The sequence below is a fragment of the Phyllobates terribilis genome, unplaced genomic scaffold (genome assembly GCF_046119375.1).
Source record: "Phyllobates terribilis strain yellow unplaced genomic scaffold, ASM4611937v1 Scaffold_10__3_contigs__length_209671492, whole genome shotgun sequence".
NCBI classification, from domain to species: Eukaryota; Metazoa; Chordata; class Amphibia; order Anura; family Dendrobatidae; genus Phyllobates; species Phyllobates terribilis.
In genome coordinates this window covers 203,604,067-203,620,676 of record NW_027362770.1, presented here as the reverse complement: position 1 = coordinate 203,620,676, position 16,610 = coordinate 203,604,067, and the positions used below count along the sequence as shown (strand labels likewise).

Sequence of the window (16,610 nt, the reverse complement as noted above, 5' to 3'; positions counted from 1 at the left end):
ATACTAGCTGGTGAGGCTGGACCGCCTGCTGAGCCAGGTCTCCTGTATGAGCTTGGATACTAGCTGGTGAGGCTGGACCACATGCTGAGCCAGGTCTCCTGTATGAGCTTGGATACTAGCTGGTGAGGCTGGACCGCCTGCTGAGCCAGGTCTCCTGTATGAGCTTGGATACTAGCTGGTGAGGCTGGACCGCCTGCTGAGCCAGGTCTCCTGTATGAGCTTGGATACTAGCTGGTGGGGCTGGACCGCCTGCTGAGCCAGGTCTCCTGTATGAGCTTGGATACTAGCTGGTGAGGCTGGACCACCTGCTGAAGGAGGATTGTAAAAAAACCCATATCCTTCCGTGTTGAGCGCACTAGGGGGCAGCACTTTTCGGTGTTCCATCGCGCGCCTCTCTGCATCCCCCCTCGTCAGGATAACTCATCGGCGTTACTGTGTTCTCGGACCTTCTTATGGCGAAGTGTTTCTTCTGGAGAGCGAGGCTCTAGCGCAACAACCTCCCATTCACACCGGATACGGAGTGTAACCAGCTGAGGGGGTTGTGGTCTGTTTCCACGGTGAATTGGCATCCGTACATGTATGGCTGCAGATGCTGCAGGGCCCACCTAATAGCCAGACATTCCTTCTCCATCGTGGAGTAGACCACCGGGGATCTACCCAGGGGGCTGTGCTGTATATAGGGAGATGTGGAGGTGTCCTCTCTGGAGCTTGACGTCGTGTGCACATTTGTCTGGAGTCGTCTATAGCTAAGCAATCCCCCCCCCCGTTTGTCTGCCCTCGTTGTCTGTAGTGTTCAGTGGGTATCGACTAGTGCTCATCTCCTCCCATCCCTAGCCTTATCCTTGGGAAAGTCAGGACGAGGCACGCGTGTGGCAATTGGTGAAGAGGCAATATATAGATGGTAGTTAAGACTGGATGACACTAGACCAGACTAGGAGGTCTCCACTCCCCCCTTTCCCTAGAGTCTGGGCTCCATTTCCCTCTTCCCTTTGTGTTGCATTAAGTCTTTACCACATCTGGCGTGACACTGAGGCAGCGGTGGGTCCGGGTTGGCGGCTCATGGCCTCTGGTGCTGAGGCGGTGGTGGGGCCGGGTTGGCGGCTCATGGCCTCTGGTGCTGAGGCGGTGGTGGGGCCGGGTTGGCGGCTCGTGGTCTCTGGTGCTGAGGCGGCGGTGGGGCTGGGTTGGTGGCTCGTAGTCTCTGGTTCTGAGGCAGCGGTGAGGCCGGGTTGGTGGCTCGTAGTCTCTGGTTCTGAGGCAGCGGTGGGGCTGGGTTGGTGGCTCGTACTCTCTGGTTCTGAGGCAGCGGTGGGGCTGGGTTGGCGGCTCGTGGTCTCTGGTTCTGAGGCGGCGGTGGGGCCGGGTTGGTGGCTCTTGGTCTCTGGTGCTGAGGCGGCGGTGGGGCCGGGTTGGCGGCTCGTGGTCAGTGGTGCTGAGGCGGCGGTGGGGCCGGGTTGGCGGCTCGTGGTATCTGGTGCTGAGGCGGCGGTGGGGACGGGTTGGCGGCTCGTACTCTCTGGTTCTGAGGAGGTGGTGGTGCCTGTTTGGGGGCTCCTGGTCCCTGGTGCTGAGGCGGTGGTGGGGCCGGGTTGGCGGCTCGTGGTCTCTGGTGCTGAGGCGGCGGTGGGGCCGGGTTGGCGGCTCGTGGTCTCTGGTGCTGAGGCGGCGGTGGGGCCGGGTTGGCATCTCTTGGTCTCTGGTGCTGAGGCGGCGGTGGGGCCGGGTTGGCGGCTCGTGGTCTCTGGTGCTGAGGCGGCGGTGGGGCCGGGTTGGCGGCTCGTGGTCTCTGGTGCTGAGGCAGCAGTGGGACCGGGTTGGCGGCTCGTAGTCTCTGGTTCTGAGGCGGCGGTGGGGCCGGGTTGGCGGCTCGTGGTCTCTGGTGCTGAGGCGGCGGTGGGGCCGGGTTGGCGGCTCGTGGTCTCTGGTGCTGAGGCGGCAGTGGGGCCGGGTTGGCGGCTCGTGGTCTCTGGTGCTGAGGCGGCGGTGGGGCCGGGTTGGCGGCTCGTAGTCTCTGGTAATGAGGCGGCGTTTGGGCCGGGTTGGCGGCTCGTGGTCTCTGGTGCTGAGGCAGCGGTGGGGCTGTTTTGGCGGCTCGTGGTCTCTGGTGCTGAGGCGGCGGTGTGGCCGGGTTGGCGGCTCGTGGTCTCTGGTGCTGAGGCAGCGGTGGGGCCGGGTTGGCGGCTCGTAGTCTCTGGTAATGAGGCGGCGGTGGGGCTGGGTTGGCGGCTCGTGGTCTCTGGTGCTGAGGCAGCGGTGGGGCCGGGTTGGCGGCTCGTGGTATCTGGTGCTGAGGCGTCGGTGGGGCCTGGTTGGCGGCTCGTGGTTTCTGGTGCTGAGGCGGCGGTGGGGCCTAGTTGGCGTCTCGTAGTCTCTTGTTCTGAGGCGGTGGTGGCGCCTGTTTGGGGGCTCCTGGTCTCTGGTGCTGAGGCAGCGGTGGGGCTGGGTTGGCGGCTCGTGGTCTCTGGTGCTGAGGCGGTGGTGGGGCCGGGTTGGCGGCTCGTGGTCTCTGGTGCTGAGGCGGCGGTGGGGCTGGGTTGGCGGCTCGTGGTCTCTGGTGCTGAGGCGGCGGTGGGGCCGGATTGGCGGCTCGTGGTCTCTGGTGCTGAGGCGGCGGTGGGGCTGGGTTGGCGGCTCGTGGTCTCTGGTACTGAGGCGGTGGTGGGGCTGGGTTGGCGGCTCGTGGTCTCTGGTTCTGAGGCGGCGGTGGGGCTGGGTTGGCGGCTCGTGGGCGGTGGGGCCGGGTTGGCGGCTCGTGGTCTCTGGTGCTGAGGCGGCGGTGGGGCCGGGTTGGCGGCTCGTGGTCTCTGGTGCTGAGGCGGCGGTGGGGCTGGGTTGGCGGCTCGTGGTCTCTGGTGCTGAGGCGGCGGTGGGGCCGGATTGGCGGCTCGTGGTCTCTGGTGCTGAGGCGGTGGTGGGGCTGGGTTGGCGGCTCGTGGTCTCTGGTGCTGAGGCGGCGGTGGGGCTGGGTTGGCGGCTCGTGGGCGGTGGGGCCGGGTTGGCGGCTCGTGGTCTCTGGTGCTGAGGCGGCGGTGGGGCCGGGTTGGCGGCTCGTGGTCTCTGGTGCTGAGGCGGCGGTGGGGCTGGGTTGGCGGCTCGTGGTCTCTGGTGCTGAGGCGGCGGTGGGGCTGGTTTGGCGGCTCGTGGTCTCTGCTGCTGAGGCGGCGGTGGGGCTGGGTTGGCGTCTCGTGGGCTCTGGTGCTGAGGCGGCGGTGGGGCCCGGTTGGCGGCTCGTGGTATCTGGTGCTGAGGCGGTGGTGGCGCCTGTTTGGGGGCTCGTGGTCTCTGGTGCTGAGGCGGCGGTCGGGCTGGGTTGGCGGCTCGTGGTCTTTGGTGCTGATGCGGCGGTGGGGCTGGGTTGGCGGCTCGTGGTCTCTGGTGCTGAGGCGGCGGTGGGGCTGGGTTGGCGGCTCGTGGTCTCTGGTGCTGAGGCGGCGGTGGGGCTGGGTTGGCGGCTCGTGGTCTCTGGTGCTGAGGCGGCGGTGGGGCTGGGTTGGCGGCTCGTGGTCTCTGGTGCTGAGGCGGCGGTGGGGCTGGGTTGGCGGCTCGTGGTCTCTGGTGCTGATGCGGCGGTGGGGCCGGGTTGGCGGCTCGTGGTCTCTGGTGCTGATGCGGCGGTGGGGCCGGGTTGGCGGCTCGTGGTCTCTGGTGCTGAGGCGGCGGTGGGGCCGGGTTGGCGGCTCGTGGTCTCTGGTGCTGAGGCGGCGGTGGGGCTGGGTTGGCGGCTCGTGGTCTCTGGTGCTGATGCGGTGGTGAGGCTGGGTTGGCGGCTCGTGGTCTCTGGTGCTGAGGCGGCGGTGGGGCTGGGTTGGCGGCTCGTGGTCTCTGGTGCTGAGGCGGCGGTGGGGCTGGTTTGGCGGCTCGTGGTCTCTGCTGCTGAGGCGGCGGTGGGGCTGGGTTGGCGTCTCGTGGGCTCTGGTGCTGAGGCGGCGGTGGGGCCCGGTTGGCGGCTCGTGGTATCTGGTGCTGAGGCGGCGGTGGGGCCGGGTTGGCGGCTCGTAGTCTCTGGTTCTGAGGCGGTGGTGGCGCCTGTTTGGGGGCTCGTGGTCTCTGGTGCTGAGGCGGCGGTGGGGCTGGGTTGGCGGCTCGTGGTCTTTGGTGCTGATGCGGCGGTGGGGCTGGGTTGGCGGCTCGTGGTCTCTGGTGCTGAGGCGGCGGTGGGGCTGGGTTGGCGGCTCGTGGTCTCTGGTGCTGAGGCGGCGGTGGGGCTGGGTTGGCGGCTCGTGGTCTCTGGTGCTGAGGCGGCGGTGGGGCTGGGTTGGCGGCTCGTGGTCTCTGGTGCTGAGGCGGCGGTGGGGCTGGGTTGGCGGCTCGTGGTCTCTGGTGCTGATGCGGCGGTGGGGCCGGGTTGGCGGCTCGTGGTCTCTGGTGCTGAGGCGGCGGTGGGGCCGGGTTGGCGGCTCGTGGTCTCTGGTGCTGATGCGGTGGTGGGGCTGGGTTGGCGGCACGTGGTCTCTGGTGCTGAGGCGGCGGTGAGGCTGGGTTGGCGGCTCGTGGTCTCTGGTGCTGAGGCGGCGGTGAGGCTGGGTTGGCGGCTCGTGGTCTCTGGTGCTGAGGCGGCGGTGGGGCCGGGTTGGCGGCTCGTGGTCTCTGGTGCTGATGCGGCGGTGGGGCCGGGTTGGCGGCTTGTGGTCTCTGGTGCTGAGGCGGCGGTGGGGCCGGGTTGGCGGCTCGTGGTCTCTGGTGCTGAGGCGGCGGTGGGGCCGGGTTGGCGGCTCGTGGTCTCTGGTGCTGAGGCGGCGGTGGGGCTGGGTTGGCGGCTCGTGGTCTCTGGTGCTGAGGCGGCGGTGGGGCTGGGTTGGCGGCTCGTGGTCTCTGGTGCTGAGGCGGCGGTGGGGCTGGGTTGGCGGCTCGTGGTCTCTGGTGCTGAGGCGGCGGTGGGGCTGGGTTGGCGGCTCGTGGTCTCTGGTGCTGATGCAACGGTGGGGCTGGGTTGGCGGCTCGTGGTCTCTGGTGCTGAGGCGGCGGTGGGGCCGGGTTGGCGGCTCGTGGTCTCTGGTGCTGATGCGGTGGTGGGGCTGGGTTGGCGGCACGTGGTCTCTGGTGCTGAGGCGGCGGTGAGGCTGGGTTGGCTGCTCGTGGTCTCTGGTGCTGAGGCGGCGGTGGGGCCGGGTTGGCGGCTCGTGGTCTCTGGTGCTGATGCGGCGGTGGGGCCGGGTTGGCGGCTTGTGGTCTCTGGTGCTGAGGCGGCGGTGGGGCCGGGTTGCCGGCTCGTGGTCTCTGGTGCTGATGCGGTGGTGGGGCTGGGTTGGCGGCACGTGGTCTCTGGTGCTGAGGCGGCGGTGGGGCTGGGTTGGCGGCTCGTGGTCTCTGGTGCTGAGGCGGCGGTGGGGCTGGGTTGGCGGCTCGTGGTCTCTGGTGCTGAGGCGGTGGTGGGGCTGGGTTGGCGGCTCGTGGTCTCTGGTGCTGATGCGGCGGTGGGGCCGGGTTGGCGGCTCGTGGTCTCTGTTGCTGATGCGGCGGTGGGGCCGGGTTGGCGGCCCGTGGTCTCTGGTGCTGAGGCGGCGGTGGGGCTGGGTTGGCGGCTCGTGGTCTCTGGTGCTGATGCGGTGGTGGGGCTGGGTTGGCGGCTCGTGGTCTCTGGTACTGATGCGGCGGTGGGGCCGGGTTGGCGGCTCGTGGTTTCTGGTGCTGAGGCGGCGGTGGGGCCTAGTTGGCGTCTCGTAGTCTCTTGTTCTGAGGCGGTGGTGGCGCCTGTTTGGGGGCTCCTGGTCTCTGGTGCTGAGGCAGCGGTGGGGCTGGGTTGGCGGCTCGTGGTCTCTGGTGCTGAGGCGGTGGTGGGGCCGGGTTGGCGGCTCGTGGTCTCTGGTGCTGAGGCGGCGGTGGGGCTGGGTTGGCGGCTCGTGGTCTCTGGTGCTGAGGCGGCGGTGGAGCCGGATTGGCGGCTCGTGGTCTCTGGTGCTGAGGCGGCGGTGGGGCTGGGTTGGCGGCTCGTGGTCTCTGGTGCTGAGGCGGTGGTGGGGCTGGGTTGGCGGCTCGTGGTCTCTGGTTCTGAGGCGGCGGTGGGGCTGGGTTGGCGGCTCGTGGGCGGTGGGGCCGGGTTGGCGGCTCGTGGTCTCTGGTGCTGAGGCGGCGGTGGGGCCGGGTTGGCGGCTCGTGGTCTCTGGTGCTGAGGCGGCGGTGGGGCTGGGTTGGCGGCTCGTGGTCTCTGGTGCTGAGGCGGCGGTGGGGCCGGATTGGCGGCTCGTGGTCTCTGGTGCTGAGGCGGTGGTGGGGCTGGGTTGGCGGCTCGTGGTCTCTGGTGCTGAGGCGGCGGTGGGGCTGGGTTGGCGGCTCGTGGGCGGTGGGGCCGGGTTGGCGGCTCGTGGTCTCTGGTGCTGAGGCGGCGGTGGGGCCGGGTTGGCGGCTCGTGGTCTCTGGTGCTGAGGCGGCGGTGGGGCTGGGTTGGCGGCTCGTGGTCTCTGGTGCTGAGGCGGCGGTGGGGCTGGTTTGGCGGCTCGTGGTCTCTGCTGCTGAGGCGGCGGTGGGGCTGGGTTGGCGTCTCGTGGGCTCTGGTGCTGAGGCGGCGGTGGGGCCCGGTTGGCGGCTCGTGGTATCTGGTGCTGAGGCGGTGGTGGCGCCTGTTTGGGGGCTCGTGGTCTCTGGTGCTGAGGCGGCGGTGGGGCTGGGTTGGCGGCTCGTGGTCTTTGGTGCTGATGCGGCGGTGGGGCTGGGTTGGCGGCTCGTGGTCTCTGGTGCTGAGGCGGCGGTGGGGCTGGGTTGGCGGCTCGTGGTCTCTGGTGCTGAGGCGGCGGTGGGGCTGGGTTGGCGGCTCGTGGTCTCTGGTGCTGAGGCGGCGGTGGGGCTGGGTTGGCGGCTCGTGGTCTCTGGTGCTGAGGCGGCGGTGGGGCTGGGTTGGCGGCTCGTGGTCTCTGGTGCTGATGCGGCGGTGGGGCCGGGTTGGCGGCTCGTGGTCTCTGGTGCTGATGCGGCGGTGGGGCCGGGTTGGCGGCTCGTGGTCTCTGGTGCTGAGGCGGCGGTGGGGCCGGGTTGGCGGCTCGTGGTCTCTGGTGCTGAGGCGGCGGTGGGGCTGGGTTGGCGGCTCGTGGTCTCTGGTGCTGATGCGGTGGTGAGGCTGGGTTGGCGGCTCGTGGTCTCTGGTGCTGAGGCGGCGGTGGGGCTGGGTTGGCGGCTCGTGGTCTCTGGTGCTGAGGCGGCGGTGGGGCTGGTTTGGCGGCTCGTGGTCTCTGCTGCTGAGGCGGCGGTGGGGCTGGGTTGGCGTCTCGTGGGCTCTGGTGCTGAGGCGGCGGTGGGGCCCGGTTGGCGGCTCGTGGTATCTGGTGCTGAGGCGGCGGTGGGGCCGGGTTGGCGGCTCGTAGTCTCTGGTTCTGAGGCGGTGGTGGCGCCTGTTTGGGGGCTCGTGGTCTCTGGTGCTGAGGCGGCGGTGGGGCTGGGTTGGCGGCTCGTGGTCTTTGGTGCTGATGCGGCGGTGGGGCTGGGTTGGCGGCTCGTGGTCTCTGGTGCTGAGGCGGCGGTGGGGCTGGGTTGGCGGCTCGTGGTCTCTGGTGCTGAGGCGGCGGTGGGGCTGGGTTGGCGGCTCGTGGTCTCTGGTGCTGAGGCGGCGGTGGGGCTGGGTTGGCGGCTCGTGGTCTCTGGTGCTGAGGCGGCGGTGGGGCTGGGTTGGCGGCTCGTGGTCTCTGGTGCTGATGCGGCGGTGGGGCCGGGTTGGCGGCTCGTGGTCTCTGGTGCTGAGGCGGCGGTGGGGCCGGGTTGGCGGCTCGTGGTCTCTGGTGCTGATGCGGTGGTGGGGCTGGGTTGGCGGCACGTGGTCTCTGGTGCTGAGGCGGCGGTGAGGCTGGGTTGGCGGCTCGTGGTCTCTGGTGCTGAGGCGGCGGTGAGGCTGGGTTGGCGGCTCGTGGTCTCTGGTGCTGAGGCGGCGGTGGGGCCGGGTTGGCGGCTCGTGGTCTCTGGTGCTGATGCGGCGGTGGGGCCGGGTTGGCGGCTTGTGGTCTCTGGTGCTGAGGCGGCGGTGGGGCCGGGTTGGCGGCTTGTGGTCTCTGGTGCTGAGGCGGCGGTGGGGCCGGGTTGGCGGCTCGTGGTCTCTGGTGCTGAGGCGGCGGTGGGGCTGGGTTGGCGGCTCGTGGTCTCTGGTGCTGAGGCGGCGGTGGGGCTGGGTTGGCGGCTCGTGGTCTCTGGTGCTGAGGCGGCGGTGGGGCTGGGTTGGCGGCTCGTGGTCTCTGGTGCTGAGGCGGCGGTGGGGCTGGGTTGGCGGCTCGTGGTCTCTGGTGCTGATGCAACGGTGGGGCTGGGTTGGCGGCTCGTGGTCTCTGGTGCTGAGGCGGCGGTGGGGCCGGGTTGGCGGCTCGTGGTCTCTGGTGCTGATGCGGTGGTGGGGCTGGGTTGGCGGCACGTGGTCTCTGGTGCTGAGGCGGCGGTGAGGCTGGGTTGGCTGCTCGTGGTCTCTGGTGCTGAGGCGGCGGTGGGGCCGGGTTGGCGGCTCGTGGTCTCTGGTGCTGATGCGGCGGTGGGGCCGGGTTGGCGGCTTGTGGTCTCTGGTGCTGAGGCGGCGGTGGGGCCGGGTTGCCGGCTCGTGGTCTCTGGTGCTGATGCGGTGGTGGGGCTGGGTTGGCGGCACGTGGTCTCTGGTGCTGAGGCGGCGGTGGGGCTGGGTTGGCGGCTCGTGGTCTCTGGTGCTGAGGCGGCGGTGGGGCTGGGTTGGCGGCTCGTGGTCTCTGGTGCTGAGGCGGTGGTGGGGCTGGGTTGGCGGCTCGTGGTCTCTGGTGCTGATGCGGCGGTGGGGCCGGGTTGGCGGCTCGTGGTCTCTGTTGCTGATGCGGCGGTGGGGCCGGGTTGGCGGCCCGTGGTCTCTGGTGCTGAGGCGGCGGTGGGGCTGGGTTGGCGGCTCGTGGTCTCTGGTGCTGATGCGGTGGTGGGGCTGGGTTGGCGGCTCGTGGTCTCTGGTACTGATGCGGCGGTGGGGCCGGGTTGGCGCCTCGTGGTCTCTGGTGCTGATGCGGCGGTGGGGCCGGGTTTGCGGCTCGTGGTCTCTGGTGCTGAGGCGGTGGTGGGGCTGGGTTGGCGGCTCGTGGTCTCTGGTGCTGAGGCGGCGGTGGGGCCGGGTTGGCGGCTCGTGGTCTCTGGTGCTGAGGCGGCGGTGGGGCCGGGTTGGCGGCTCGTGGTCTCTGGTGCTGAGGCGGCGGTGGGGCTGGGTTGGCGGCTCGTGGTCTCTGGTGCTGAGGCGGCGGTGGGGCCGGGTTGGCGGCTCGTGGTCTCTGGTGCTGAGGCGGCGGTGGGGCCGGGTTGGCGGCTCGTGGTCTCTGGTGCTGAGGCGGCGGTGGGGCTGGGTTGGCGGCTCGTGGTCTCTGGTGCTGAGGCGGCGGTGGGGCCGGGTTGGCGGCTCGTGGTCTCTGGTGCTGAGGCGGCGGTGGGGCCGGGTTGGCGGCTCGTGGTCTCTGGTGCTGAGGCGGTGGTGGGGCTGGGTTGGGTTTTTTTGTGATTTTTCCAGCGCTTTTCATTAACCCTTTTCTTCTCTCTCAATAGAATGGACATCACCAAACTGGATCATCCTCCCCCACAAGAAATAAACCACGTGGCGAACCACCGGCTGCTGATCCGACCGGAGGCCAACAACAACCAGAAGAATCGGGAGCTGACCCTCGCCCGAGGGGAGGAGAAGGCGACGCGAGAGGCCGAGATGTACGGATTCCAGAAGGACGGCCAGGAGCGGCCCCTGACCAAGATCAGCAGCGCCAAGCCCTGCATATCCGACTACGACATCCTGGCGGTCAGCACCGCTCAGTACCGGGCCGTCCACGTCAATGGCCCCGAGAGCAGAGTGCAGGACGGTCAGGGCCACCCCTCAGAGACCGACTCCAGGGGGCTCCAGCAGGTCTGTGCGACGGCGCAGGGGGAGGCCAGCCGGGTCATCCAGCGAACCAACTCCATGCTGCAGCTGGAGCAGTGGATCCGGAGCCAGCGGGAGAAGAGCCCGGAGGAGGACGGCCCCGGCGGGTGAGTGCTCGTGGCTCTGCCCCCCGGTGTCTCGGCCCCGCAATAACCGTGGCTTTCTCTATTCACAGAGTCATGTCCTACCAGACGTTACCTCGCAATATGCCCAGCTACCGGGCTCCGATGGTGCCACGTTACCCCGAGGGATACAAGACGCTGCCACGCAACCTGAAGCCACGACCGGACAGTGTGTGCAGCACCACCGGCATGGTGTATGAGCGGACATTGGTCCCTGTAACCGCCCCGGCAGAGGAGAAGCGGAGGTCCGTGCGAGACGACACCATGTGGCAGCTGTATGAATGGCAGCAGAGACAGTTCTACAATAAGCAGAGCACGCTGCGGCGGCACTCGTCTCTGACCAGCCCCAAGACCATGGTGCAACTGTCCGAGCAGACCGTGCACGCCATCCCCATATCACCATCCCACGGCTCCATCTCTGGCTACCACACGTACTCCCCCCACCGGACCTACCGCTCCGAAGTGTCCTCCCCGGTGCAGAGGGGCGACCTGACCCTGGAGCGAAGGCCGAAGCCACAGCCCAGTAAGGTGAGAGGGTCCTGTATGCTGGGGTGGGTGCGGAGCGGCCGGGGGGTGTGTGTGTGCGGAGCGGCCGGGGGGTGTGTGCGGAGCGGCCGGGGGGTGTGTGTGTGCGGAGCGGCCGGGGGGTGTGTGTGTGCGGAGCGGCCGGGGGGGGTGTGTGCGGAGCGGCCGGGGGATGGGTGTGTGTGTGCGGAGCGGCCGGGGGGTGTGTGTGTGCGGAGCGGCCGGGGGGTGTGTGTGTGCGGAGCGGCCGGGGGGTGTGTGTGTGCGGAGCGGCCGGGGGGGGTGTGTGTGCGGAGCGGCCGGGGGGTGTGTGTGTGCGGAGCGGCCGGGGGGTGTGTGTGTGCGGAGCGGCCGGGGGGTGTGTGTGTGCGGAGCGGCCAGGGGGTGTGTGTGTGAGGAGCGGCCGGGGGGGTGTGCGGAGCGGCCGGGGGGGTGCGCGGAGCGGCCGGGGGGTGTGTGTGTGTGTGTGTGCGCGGAGCGGCCGGGGGGTGTGTGTGTGCGGAGCGGCCGGGGGGTGTGTGTGCGCGCGGAGCGGCATGTAACCCATACCCGCTGTATAATATAACTGATATCTGGAGAGCGGTGATGTCACAGCTGTATAATATCACTGATATCTGGAGAGCGGTGATGTCACCGCTGTATAATATAACTGATATCTGGAGAGCGGTGATGTCACCGATGTATAATATAACTGATATCTGGAGAGCGGTGATGTCACTGCTGTATAATATACCTGATATCTGGAGAGCGGTGATGTCACTGCTGTATAATATAACTGATATCTGGAGAGCGGTGATGTTACTGCTGTATAATATAACTGATATCTGGAGAGCGGTGATGTCACTGCTGTATAATATAACTGATATCTGGAGAGCGGTGATGTTACTGCTGTATAATATAACTGATATCTGGAGAGCGGTGATGTCACAGCTGTATAATATAACTGATATCTGGGGAGCGGTGATGTCACTGCTGTATAATATAACTGATATCTGGAGAGCGGTGATGTCACTGCTGTATAATATCACTGATATCTGGAGAGCGGTGATGTCACTGCTGTATAATATAACTGATATCTGGAGAGCCGTGATGTCACTGCTGTATAATATAACTGATATCTGGAGAGCGGTGATGTCACTGCTGTATAATATAACTGATATCTGGAGAGCGGTGATGTCACTGCTGTATAATATAACTGATATCTGGAGAGCGGTGATGTCACTGCTGTATAATATAACTGATATCTGGAGAGCGGTGATGTCACTGCTGTATAATATAACTGATATCTGGAGAGCCGTGATGTCACTGCTGTATAATATAACTGATATCTGGAGAGCCGTGATGTCACTGCTGTATAATATAACTGATATCTGGAGAGCGGTGATGTCACTGCTGTATAATATAACTGATATCTGGAGAGCGGTGATGTCTCTGCTGTATAATATAACTGATATCTGGAGAGCGGTGATGTCACTGCTGTATAATATAACTGATATCTGGAGGGCGGTGATGTCACTGCTGTATAATATAACTGATATCTGGAGAGCGGTGATGTCACTGCTGTATAATATAACTGATATCTGGAGAGCGGTGATGTCACTGCTGTATAATATAACTGATATCTGGAGAGCGGTGATGTCACTGCTGTATAATATAACTGATATCTGGGGAGCGGTGATGTCACTGCTGTATAATATAACTGATATCTGGAGAGCGGTGATGTCTCTGCTGTATAATATAACTGATATCTGGAGAGCGGTGATGTCACTGCTGTATAATATAACTGATATCTGGAGAGCGGTGATGTCACTGCTGTATAATATAACTGATATCTGGAGAGCGGTGATGTCACTGCTGTATAATATAACTGATATCTGGAGAGCGGTGATGTCACTGCTGTATAATATAACTGATATCTGGAGAGCGGTGATGTCACTGCTGTATAATATAACTGATATCTGGAGAGCGGTGATGTCACTGCTGTATAATATATCTGATATCTGGAGAGCGGTGATGTCACTGCTGTATAATATAACTGATATCTGGAGAGCGGTGATGTCACTGCTGTATAATATAACTGATATCTGGAGAGCGGTGATGTCTCTGCTGTATAATATAACTGATATCTGGAGAGCGGTGATGTCACTGCTGTATAATATAACTGATATCTGGAGAGCGGTGATGTCACTGCTGTATAATATAACTGATATCTGGAGAGCGGTGATGTCACAGCTGTATAATATAACTGATATCTGGAGAGTGGTGATGTCACTGCTGTATAATATAACTGATATCTGGGGAGTGGTGATGTCACTGCTGTATAATATAACTGATATCTGGAGAGCGGTGATGTCACTGCTGTATAATATAACTGATATCTGGGGAGTGGTGATGTCACTGCTGTATAATATAACTGATATCTGGAGAGCGGTGATGTCACTGCTGTATAATATAACTGATATCTGGAGAGCGGTGATGTCACTGCTGTATAATATAACTGATATCTGGAGAGCGGTGATGTCTCTGCTGTATAATATAACTGATATCTGGAGAGCGGTGATGTCACTGCTGTATAATATAACTGATATCTGGAGAGCGGTGATGTCACCGCTGTATAATATAACTGATATCTGGAGAGCGGTGATGTCACCGCTGTATAATATAACTGATATCTGGAGAGCGGTGATGTCACCGCTGTATAATATAACTGATATCTGGAGAGCGGTGATGTCTCTGCTGTATAATATAACTGATATCTGGAGAGCGGTGATGTCACTGCTGTATAATATAACTGATATCTGGGGAGCGGTGATGTCACTGCTGTATAATATAACTGATATCTGGAGAGCGGTGATGTCACTGCTGTATAATATCACTGATATCTGGAGGGCGGTGATGTCTCTGCTGTATAATATAACTGATATCTGGAGAGCGGTGATGTCACTGCTGTATAATATAACTGATATCTGGAGAGCGGTGATGTCACTGCTGTATAATATAACTGATATCTGGAGGGCGGTGATGTCACCTCCTGTATAATATAACTGATATCTGGGGAGCGGTGATGTCACTGCTGTATAATATAACTGATATCTGGAGAGCGGTGATGTCACTGCTGTATAATATAACTGATATCTGGAGAGCGGTGATGTCACTGCTGTATAATATAACTGATATCTGGAGAGCGGTGATGTCTCTGCTGTATAATATAACTGATATCTGGAGAGCAGTGATGTCACTGCTGTATAATATAACTGATATCTGGGGAGCGGTGATGTCACTGCTGTATAATATAACTGATATCTGGAGAGCGGTGATGTCACTGCTGTATAATATAACTGATATCTGGAGAGCGGTGATGTCACTGCTGTATAATATAACTGATATCTGGAGAGCGGTGATGTCACTGCTGTATAATATAACTGATATCTGGAGGGCGGTGATGTCACCTCCTGTATAATATAACTGATATCTGGGGAGCGGTGATGTCACAGCTGTATAATATAACTGATATCTGGAGAGTGGTGATGTCACTGCTGTATAATATAACTGATATCTGGAGAGAGGTGATGTCTCTGCTGTATAATATAACTGATATCTGGAGAGCGGTGATGTCACTGCTGTATAATATAACTGATATCTGGAGAGCGGTGATGTCACTGCTGTATAATATAACTGATATCTGGAGGGCGGTGATGTCACCTCCTGTATAATATAACTGATATCTGGGGAGCGGTGATGTCACTGCTGTATAATATAACATATCTGGAGAGCGGTGATGTCACTGCTGTATAATATAACTGATATCTGGAGAGCGGTGATGTCTCTGCTGTATAATATAACTGATATCTGGAGAGCGGTGATGTCACTGCTGTATAATATAACTGATATCTGGAGGGCGGTGATGTCACCTCCTGTATAATATAACTGATATCTGGGGAGCGGTGATGTCTCTGCTGTATAATATAACTGATATCTGGAGAGCGGTGATGTCACTGCTGTATAATATAACTGATATCTGGAGAGCGGTGATGTCACTGCTGTATAATATAACTGATATCTGGAGAGCGGTGATGTCACTGCTGTATAATATAACTGATATCTGGAGAGCGGTGATGTCACCGCTGTATAATATAACTGATATCTGGAGAGCGGTGATGTCACTGCTGTATAATATAACTGATATCTGGAGAGCGGTGATGTCACTGCTGTATAATATAACATATCTGGAGAGCGGTGATGTCACTGCTGTATAATATAACTGATATCTGGAGAGCGGTGATGTCACTGCTGTATAATATAACTGATATCTGGAGGGCGGTGATGTCACCTCCTGTATAATATAACTGATATCTGGGGAGCGGTGATGTCACTGCTGTATAATATAACTGATATCTGGAGGGCGGTGATGTCACCTCCTGTATAATATAACTGATATCTGGAGAGCGGTGATGTCACTGCTGTATAATATAACATATCTGGAGAGCGGTGATGTCACTGCTGTATAATATAACTGATATCTGGAGAGCGGTGATGTCACTGCTGTATAATATAACTGATATCTGGGGAGCGGTGATGTCACTGCTGTATAATATAACAGATATCTGGAGAGCGGTGATGTCACTGCTGTATAATATAACTGATATCTGGGGAGCGGTGATGTCACTGCTGTATAATATAACAGATATCTGGAGAGCGGTGATGTCACTGCTGTATAATATAACTGATATCTGGAGAGCGGTGATGTCACTGCTGTATAATATAACTGATATCTGGGGAGCGGTGATGTCACTGCTGTATAATATAACTGATATCTGGAGAGCGGTGATGTCACTGCTCTATAATATAACTGATATCTGGAGAGCGGTGATGTCACTGCTCTATAATATAACTGATATCTGGAGAGCGGTGATGTCACCGCTGTATAATATAACTGATATCTGGGGAGCGGTGATGTCACTGCTGTATAATATAACTGATATCTGGAGAGCGGTGATGTCACTGCTGTATAATATAACTGATATCTGGGGAGTGGTGATGTCACTGCTGTATAATATAACTGATATCTGGGGAGCGGTGATGTCTCTGCTGTATAATATAACTGATATCTGGGGAGTGGTGATGTCACTGCTGTATAATATAACTGATATCTGGAGAGCGGTGATGTCACCTCTGTATAATATAACTGATATCTGGAGAGCGGTGATGTCACTGCTGTATAATATAACTGATATCTGAGGAGCGGTGATGTCACTGCTGTATAATATAACATATCTGGGGAGTGGTGATGTCACTGCTGTATAATATAACTGATATCTGGAGAGCGGTGATGTCACTGCTGTATAATATAACTGATATCTGGAGAGCGGTGATGTCATTGCTGTATAATATAACTGATATCTGGAGAGCGGTGATGTCACTGCTGTATAATATAACTGATATCTGGAGAGCGGTGATGTCACTGCTGTATAATATAACTGATATCTGGAGAGCGGTGATGTCACTGCTGTATAATATAACTGATATCTGGAGAGCGGTGATGTCACTGCTGTATAATATAACTGATATCTGGAGAGCGGTGATGTCACTGCTGTATAATATAACTGATATCTGGAGAGCGGTGATGTCACCGCTGTATAATATAACTGATATCTGGAGAGCGGTGATGTCACTGCTGTATAATATAACTGATATCTGGAGAGCGGTGATGTCACTGCTGTATAATATAACTGATATCTGGAGAGCGGTGATGTCACTGCTGTATAATATAACTGATATCTGGAGAGCGGTGATGTCACTGCTGTATAATATAACTGATATCTGGAGAGCGGTGATGTCACTGCTGTATAATATAACTGATATCTGGAGAGCGGTGATGTCACTGCTGTATAATATAACTGATATCTGGGAGCGGTGATGTCACTGCTGTATAATATAACTGATATCTGGAGAGCGGTGATGTCACTGCTGTATAATATAACTGATATCTGGAGAGCGGTGATGTCACTGCTGTATAATATAACTGATATCTGGAGAGCGGTGATGTCACTGCTGTATAATATAACTGATATCTGGAGAGCGGTGATGTCACTGCTGTATAATATAACTGATATCTGGAGAGCGGTGATGTCACTGCTGTATAA

The 16,610-nt window shown here is 60.1% G+C and overlaps 1 protein-coding gene across 11 annotated transcripts in view; it reads left to right on the top strand.

Moving 5' to 3' along the window:
* The window catches only part of PLEKHA5 (pleckstrin homology domain containing A5), a 159,291-nt gene that overhangs the window by 108,858 nt on the left and 33,823 nt on the right, over positions 1-16,610 (top strand). For all 11 annotated transcript variants that reach the window (XM_073650563.1, XM_073650561.1, XM_073650560.1 and 8 more), the window contains 2 exons: positions 9,457-9,927; positions 9,996-10,470. In XM_073650563.1, the coding sequence (XP_073506664.1) occupies positions 9,457-9,927; positions 9,996-10,470 (946 nt within the window). The remainder of the gene's footprint in view (positions 1-9,456; positions 9,928-9,995; positions 10,471-16,610) is intronic.